Source organism: Acanthisitta chloris, unplaced genomic scaffold, assembly GCF_000695815.1.
Source record: "Acanthisitta chloris isolate BGI_N310 unplaced genomic scaffold, ASM69581v1 scaffold8331, whole genome shotgun sequence".
Lineage (NCBI taxonomy): Eukaryota > Metazoa > Chordata > Aves > Passeriformes > Acanthisittidae > Acanthisitta > Acanthisitta chloris.
Genome location: NW_008654314.1, coordinates 69,837 through 78,600, shown reverse-complemented (window position 1 = coordinate 78,600; position 8,764 = coordinate 69,837). Strand labels below are relative to the sequence as shown.

General features: G+C 38.8%; 1 protein-coding gene across 1 annotated transcript in view; it reads left to right on the top strand.

Moving 5' to 3' along the window:
- GRIK1 (glutamate receptor, ionotropic, kainate 1) overlaps nucleotides 1-8,764 on the top strand; it is a gene marked incomplete at its 5' end in the record, with an annotated part of 72,931 nt that overhangs the window by 27,790 nt on the left and 36,377 nt on the right. Inside the window, one exon of the mRNA XM_009083444.1 lies at nucleotides 8,359-8,466. Coding sequence (XP_009081692.1) covers nucleotides 8,359-8,466 — 108 coding nt within the window. The remainder of the gene's footprint in view (nucleotides 1-8,358; nucleotides 8,467-8,764) is intronic.

Below are 8,764 nucleotides of genomic sequence, written 5' to 3'. Positions count from 1 at the left end.
GATGAGGAAGACTAAGAAACAGGGAGACATTACAATTTCCAGTCACCACCAAGAGAGCTGGGAAGACCTGCACCACAGGAAGAGTGTCTGAGCTGAACCACTTCTTGACCGTAGAAAGCAACCAGATGGGTGGATTTGGTCATACAGAGACTAAGAGGACTGCAATCAACCATCCTCAGGACTGCTGGATTTCCTGGGAAGCTCCAGTGCTGGAAACAGAATGAATGAGTTGATGATGGCATGACCACATCCAGTCTGATTTTGATTTTGTCCAGATTTGATGAACTGACTAACATTTTGAGAAAGGGACAGGAATTCATAATGTCTTGATTAACTTGTATTAAATCACAGGATGCAAGTTTTTTCTTGATAATAACTAATTAAATGTAAAACAAAACCAGAACATCATTGGAAGAAGAGGAACGGAAGGTTTTTCTTTACAGGAAAAGTGTGACTTTAAAATATGACAGAAGAGAAAGAAATCTATCTGGGGAGGTATTAATCAATTTGTTTTGTTTCAAATTGGCAGCATCTCCAAACAAAGGAGCACAAAACTTCTTGTAAGAGAACAGAACATTTCTCTTGTTTAATGATCTGTTTCTACTACTAAATTCAACATTTAAGAGTATTTTTTTGGGACTAAAAACCTGAAAGTGGAACAAAGGAGTGAGCAGTACAAGACTGTGATGTTAGAAGACCCAAGAACTCACCACCTCTCCTGCTCTCTGAGGAAAGGGCCTGCTTGTCAGTCACCCGATTTTGCTGCTGCACAGAAATTTCTAAGCATCTGACTGGGAAAAGATGACAAAATTTTGCTCTGAAACATAACATTTCTTCTGCTCATCTTTTTCATTACATACAGTTAATTACAGCATCTATAGATATTGACTACAGTTGTTACCTGGGCTCTGGTGCTGCAATATTTAGTTATGTCAAAGGAAAACAGTTATTTACTTTGGTAGAACTTCTCTCACCTGATAATTTGATACTAACATTTGATCCACCCTCATTAAAACAATCTCTTTTTCTTGTTTTACTTTTCAAAAACTGGCTACTTGTCCACGAATAACAGATGCATTTCTGATGTGAGTCTATTACTGTCTCTGACCTGAAAACTCTTAATTAGAAGAGCAAACAAAACAACTGCTAGACTTGCATCCCATGGTGGTTTATTAGGAAATAAAGGTCAACTTTCCAAGAAGATAATGTCTGGCTGGGGCTAATGTCAATAGGGATTCTTATTCAGAAATGGAATTTCAAGTGGAAAATCACTTATTTTATGGAATAATCTATGCAGAGATTGCAAAATAATTGCAGGATTGCATACTAAGAATAAATACATATTGAGTTGATAAAACATTACCTGCAGAGTTCAGATACTGTAATATCTAAAATCAAAACAAGCTGTTTGACAAAAAGATTATATATGTTTTCTTCCATTCTGTTACAGTTCGTTAAATGTTGCCTGGAGAGTGGATTTGTTTGTAACAAAAATGAGCAAGAATTATTATAAAGTGATTTTATCTGAATATATGGAGGATGTTTTGATATTTGCTATATAAAATATTTTTTCAGAGCATATTTTTTATATTCAGGCCTACTAAAAGTGCTCATCATTTACTGCACACTGGTCTTAGTCCATGACCTAAACTGGATGATACTTATTTGTACTGGAAAAGCTGCCAGGATCCCTAGACACATCACCATTGAGCCATTTGCTGCACAGTCTTTGCTCCAAAGGTAACTGTTAAATGCAAGATTTGGAGCAGTGTACTCTCATTGAAACAATCTGTTCCTCGACCACACAACCTCCTACTCCTTCAGTCACCGATTTGTCAGTACTTGGGTCCTGTTGTCTCAGGTGGAAATGTCACAGTGCTCTGCAGTACAGGAAAGCCTCACAGGCTCCATGTCACTCCTTTTGTTCAGTGGGTCAGTGTCCCTGAGAGAGGATAACAGCTCATTTGGGAAGGGCATCTCCCACGCAAGCTGATGGGTGGGAATGCCAGAGCTTTGGCTTTGACTTCTGGCTCTGCCACAGACACTGTGCAACCACAGTCCAAACACTTCAGGACAGCTGCAATTCCTGTGTCATGGTTACCTGATGAGGCAAAACTGGTCATTGATTGGCACTTCCAGTGGCCTGACACGATCAGGCTGTTCACCAGCCATGCTTGTAGCTACCACATCCCTCTGAAACAAAAGCAGCAAGGCCTGAAATATAGGTGAGGAAGTCCTGTAGCTGTGATTCCCCTCTGTAAAAGAGAAATTATGGCTTTTATCTGGTTTTAATCTGCATTTAGTCTGTGAGCTGTGTGGAACAGGATTTCTCTATGTAATGGCTCACCTATACAAGTGGTATCTGTAAACACAGTTAAGTTAGATTTTCCAAGTTCATAGTCCACAGTAATCCCACCCACTTCAGTGACAGTCATGCCTGTGCATGCTAAGATAGACTCAGCTGTTATTAGGAGGAATAAATGGCAAAGTTTGACCTTCCAACCCTCTGTGTCCCCTCCCTCACCTCAGGTACTGATATAAGGCAATCTGGTAGGTGTAAGCTTTAAATGAACTCAGAGGCTTTTTCAACATAAATTCTGAAACTAATCCACCTAAGCTGTCAACCTGAAGTATTCAGGGTTCATTTGTCAAATTTGCCACTCCAAAAACCTTTCATATGACTAGCACTAAACATCATTAAACTCAACCACTGCTCTGAAAATGAGCAGCTCACAGAACAGCCAGTGACTTTCCTAGAAATCCCTCTTCTCACTTTACCTGCTATTTCTCCCTCTTGTTTCAAGGCAAGGGTGTCCTCAGTCTTGTAACAGCTGCCTAAACCCCTTCCTCAGAACAGGCCTCCCACACACCTCATTTCCATTCCAGTGCTGCTTAGTAAAAGCCCAGGACTCTTTCAGTCCTGGATCTCTTCTCAGTAAAGAGACTACTGAGTATCATGACTTTCAGTGGGGTAGATAAACCCTGTAGTGCTAAATGCTGAAATTCTCTTTATTACGTCTGTTATGCTAGATTTGGACCAGGATAATAGAAAAGTCAAAGTCATACCATAACTCACTATATTCCATAATCCTTGAGGATCTCTTTTAATAAGAGGATTAATTGTAAGAGCTGATAAGTTGATGTGTGGCTCATCACACATGATGATTTCCACTTTAACTAGAAACAATATCACTGTCACTTAAATCTGTCAACTGTCTGCAATTCTAATAAAGCAGGAGCTTTCTCTTCCAAAAGGACAGAAAGATGAAGGAGACTTAAACTGTTCCTTGGTCATTATCATTTTGGTTAACATATAGTGGTATTGTTATTTATGACCTTAGAAGATTTTGTTGTAGAAAAGTGATCTGTGGTATTCTGAGCATGTGGCTGCTCATAGGTTTAGGTATGCCTAGGTTTTTTTAATTCTTCATATAGCTGATTTTGTAGTCAAGAAGCAAAAGTCAGGAGTGAAAAGGGCAAAAAAAGAGAGAGTGAGCTCACTCACTGTCTCATCCCTTGCAAACAAGCAATGCAATCAATGTCCTCTGTATATGCACATTAATCATTGTCAATAATACTGTAACCATCAGAGTTCTTCTGATGTAATTTTTTTTCCTATTGCTTAATTAATCATCGAAAAATAGAAAGAAAAACAACAGCATGATGGTGGTGTAAGTCAATACCTTTTACTTCACAACTGTAGTTGATTAGAAAGATACATTAAATCAATAACTGATGTTTATTTTGCCTAGTAATTTCTGATAATAAACAGATTAGAACACCATCAATTAAATATATATGCATCATGAGTCAAGATAATCCCATGACAAAACAGAGTAGACAGGAGAATATTCTTATCATCAATTAGACTTCACCCCAGCTTCTGCATGTACCAGTCCTATACCGGAGAGTCCAGCTAACTCCCATTAAATCCATAGAAAAACTCAGCTGATCAGTTGCCTTTAGGATAAGGTTTCAAAATGTTTTGGTTACATATAAACAGCAAGAGAAGGAAAAAAGAGAGAAAAATAAAAAATACAGGGTATGTTCTACAAAATAAGTAACTAAATATTGTCTATTTGAGGATCTTCTCAAGTCAGTTGCAGCGGGATTTTTTTGTGTACCCAGATGTTGTTGAATGAAGAAGACTCATTTAGCACTGCCTTTATATCCAAGAATATTAGGAGAAGGTTCTTCCCCCAGAGGATGGTTGGGGATTGGAACAGCTCCCCAGGGCAGTGTTCATGGCCCTGAGCCTGACAGAGCTCAAGGAGCTTTTGGACAACACTCTCAGGCACATGGTGGGATTGTTGGGGTGTCCTGTGCAGGGCCAGGAGTTGAAGTCAATGGTCCCTGTGTGTCCTTCCCACTCAGGATATTCCATGATTCTATTATAAGTCTGGTAGTATTTGAACTAATTGATTCTGTGATTGAACTGTTGATTGGCTTTGGTTGAAGCAAAGGCTGCTGCAGTAATCGATTCAAGATGATGAAGTGAAAACTGATATAAAGACTGTATGATGGTGGTGTGAATTGACAGCAAGCTTCTGGAGTGTTTGTTCCTGGAAGCTAAGTCAGCTTCATTTTCCTGTTGTTATAATTTTACATCAATCGATTTATATGGAAACTGAGATTGTAATTTACATATTTAACCCCAGACTTCAAGGTGTAGTTTACTCACAATCTTAACTTTTTTAAGTAGTAGAAATAGAACGTTTCAGAGTCCTAATTAGGTTGCTTTCCATATTTTTGCCATGTCAGGGACCTGACAGCCTCCAGGGATGGCTGAAGATGTAACTCTAATCTCTTCCACCTACTACCTCTTCAATGCTTAGTAAGAAAGGTCTGAGTAGCTGCTGATCCTGTATTCTTTGCTTCTCAGCTGCCACTTGAAGCCAACATACTGTTTAATTCCCCATCTGTTTACAAAGCAGGAGAAAGTCATCAAATTTTTACATACAACTTAGAAATAATAATAATAGTTGTCTGATAAAACAGTCTTGAAGAATGTGAGACCTTAATCTGCAAACCAAACTCCCAAAAGAGCAGTATCTCCTCAGGGTGCTGTATCAGAGGCAGCTTGCAACCTTGCATAAATGAGATCCAGTTCAGGCAAAGGACATTACAAAGAGAAACTACTGAAAATCGCATTTTTTAATAAAGCTGCAAGCTCTACTCCAAACTGTACAAACAAATCAAAAATACCTGCTCTCCTCAAGAGTTTGAGATTGGGCCCCTAGTTCCTCTAATATTAAAGCACAGACAGAGTGCAAAAAAGCAATTTCTTTTGATGAATTACATGATTAGGTTCCGATTCAACTTTTATTATATCCTGTAACATTTAACATGTCACTAGAAACATCAAGATAGCTGTAAATCTTGCATGTGAAAGCATGAAATCTCTTCTGTTTTAAGTAGTCGGGCAGTTCCTGACCGTTCAGAAAGTTCTGCTTCATTTCAGTTTGTTAGTTATTGAGAAATGTGCAACTGCTGCTTTCTCTGTTTGCCTGAACACATCACTGAATGGGCCTCACATCCTTGATTTCCCTGGCAGGAAGGTAGGATACAGCTATGATTTCAGAGCAGTGATGCATTTCATTGTCTTTGCATGTAGCAGGCAGCTGTGCTTTAGGACTCAAATCCTATTAAAAGCTTGGAAGCTCTTCCATAGAGTTCAGAGGGCCTGAGATGGGCTGTAGGTTCCTAGCTCATCCCTTCCTTTGTTCCTTAAGGAAAACTTTTGTTTCTGGTCAGGAAAGAAACATCACCTGTCTGTCCAGACATTCTGCGCATACAGGTGCCACCACTGTCTGGAAGTCAGAAATAAAATTACACTCACTGGCCTCAAACCCAAATGCTCTATTTTTGTTTAGAATAAATAAATAAAAAGCAGAAATTAAATGTAGAATTCAAATGGTATTTGAAACATGTGCCTCACAATTAGGCTCTGAAAATCCCCTTCAGCATCCTCTGAGAAATACTCCCTGACTCCTCTTTACAATTTAAGTCACATTTCCATCATTATTTGGTGGTCTAAATGGGACTAAAGTTAGAAAATGCCCTTTGCACATCTCTGTACCTTAACATTTCAGCTTCACCTATGCAGTTTGTAACATCTTTTCCTTCCTTTTTTTTAGTGTGGAGGTAGGAGCACCAATGCCTGTTTTTGAAATGAGATGCATTCCTCCATATAAATCTTTCACTCACAAGAATGGAAATGTAGCCCCTGATGCCATTCCAAAAAAATAACGTATTGGTGTTTTACTCAAGATCATATCCTGTTACCAGGAAAGCTAAGCGTATGATATGTAATCAATATATCTGAGCATTTCACAGGAGAAAATTGATCTCCAAAGATCATATTTTTAAAAATGATCCATTTTTACCAAGAAGAGATGGGGATAATGTCAGACTAATAAAAAGACAGACTGGAAAAGAGATATTATATAATGAAATCATTCATATGTGTCCCCTCCTGATATCTAAACTATATCAGCATAATAAAAAAAATCATAAATAAATCCACGAGTGTTTCACTGTTTACAGCAGAGATTTTTGTATATTTGTATATTTTTGTATAATGATTTGAATCACTACAATGGAGCATCTCATAGTAAGTTTCTTGCACTTATGCTTTTCCATTCTTATTTCACTTAAGCATGCTTCAAAATCCTGCCGTGCTTCCACAAAATTCCAGATGCACCAGATGTGCCCGAGACACACAGTGATAACACCCCAGCATCTGAGATTAAATCCTGAAGATTCAGGGCTAGAATTTAGATTTAACAGGAAAGGGAGACACCAGCCTCTAAGTCTGCTGGTTTATAATGCAGCTTTCCTTATGTCCTCTATCTCCAGCAAATTAAATGAAGCAAATAATGATGCACAGTAGAAGAGCATGTAATTTAAAATTACATGGCTGACACACATGAAGGAACAATGTCGTCATTTATCATCAGCCTTGCTTGTATCTTTGAAGAATTTAATCTAATGTGGGAGCTCCCAAAAATAGATTATCAAAATTGACTGCAGTTTGAAACCCATAAAATATTTTCTTTTATAGATAAGCATCAGCTCTGGGGACAAAATGGGGGCTGTATGGGAGACAAGTAACTCTCATTTAAAGGAAAATGAGCTGGGTGGGAAGCTGACAAGATACAGAAAACTGAAAGTGGGGAAAAAGTAAGTGCTCAACGTTGATTCTTCTGCCCTGAAGAAGTGTTCCCCAGCACAGGGGATCATCGTGGCTATACAGACTGGTGGACAACGTCCACCTCCTGATGCCAGTGTTTAAAACGAGATTTCACTGAATTAGGATAGAACAGTAAAATGCTGCCTGGACCAAAACCTGATCATATGCAACTCCTATGCTGTACTTCAAATGCATGTCTGTGTGCCTTACACTATTGCATTTCTATCAGGTCTCTGTGACTGGGTGAACTTTTCCTGAAAGCCATCATCATTGTGCCATTGACACCTGTGTGCACGGGCAGTGGCAATGTTCCTGTTAGGGATGATACACCTTGTTTGCTTACTTGGGAAGGTGTATCTTCTTCCTTGGGGATGCAAACTGAGTAGGGATTAGTGAAACAGTTCAGCAAAGTCCGGGTGGCTAGGAGTCCTATGCTGATGGGGGATGTTTAACCACATCATGTCCAAGAAACCAAGCAAAGGTGGCAAAAGCCTACTTTGGTTTATCTCTTCCTGAAAAGATCTGGATTTCTGCCCTGAGTAGCAGAGTATTTATCACACAAGACTAGGAAATGCCCTGGAAGTGTTGGGAAAGCTTTGGTATATTTGGGATGGGTAGTTACTCTTCTTCATTAAAGACCTTCTGGGTGCTCCCATTCAGCACCAATAGCCAGGTGTTACCCATTCATCATGGAGAACTGAAAAGGTCCCAGGCTGGGGTAAAGAGGATCACTTCAGCAAGACTAGTGGGTTTAGGCTGCCACACTTCATAGTTGAAACACATAGATTGGACAGAGTAGACTCCTGTTTTATTTTCTTAGTGGATTCTTATGCAACTGTCCTGTATTTAGGCATGTGTAATACATATATAATTCCCTATTCCCTTTATTCAGTCTATCTTTTTATACACAGTCCTAGACATATGTAAATCAACTTCTACAAACTGTTGCAAACTTGTGCCTGATGGTAAAATGCAAAACATTGGAGTGAAACTAAACAACAAAAAAATGGAAGTGTTTTCTATCAAAGTAGAAAAGTCACATATGTTTTAAAAAGTCTTTGGAAGTTATTCAGTGCTGCGGTTTAATTTAAAGTTCAATACTTGTTCTGGCTTCAGTGTAGTTCCTATGGATTGTTATAGGGAAGAGTGTTTTTGTGTTCACGCAGGCACGGTGGGATGGCCTGACCGGGCGCATAACCTTCAACAAAACCGACGGCTTGCGGAAGGATTTTGACTTGGACATTATTAGCCTCAAGGAGGAAGGAACAGAAAAGGTAACCAGATATCTTGTAAAAAAGAAAAACATGACAAAAAGCTAATTTGACAAGGGTGTAGGAAAGTCCATTCTCCTCAGCTTGAATCTCCTGAGCTTGGGGTAAAAAAAACCACTATTCTCAAGATTATTTGAGTCAAAGTTAAAAAACAGAGCTAGTAATGTTGTTTTATTATTTGACAATGAACTTCAAGGTATAGGAAAGGAACTTGGGACTGGCAATGCTTATCTGATGGAAATAATTTTAACTGCATGTTATCTTCAGTTCTTGCCTCTGTAACTCTGGGTGGTAAATTCAT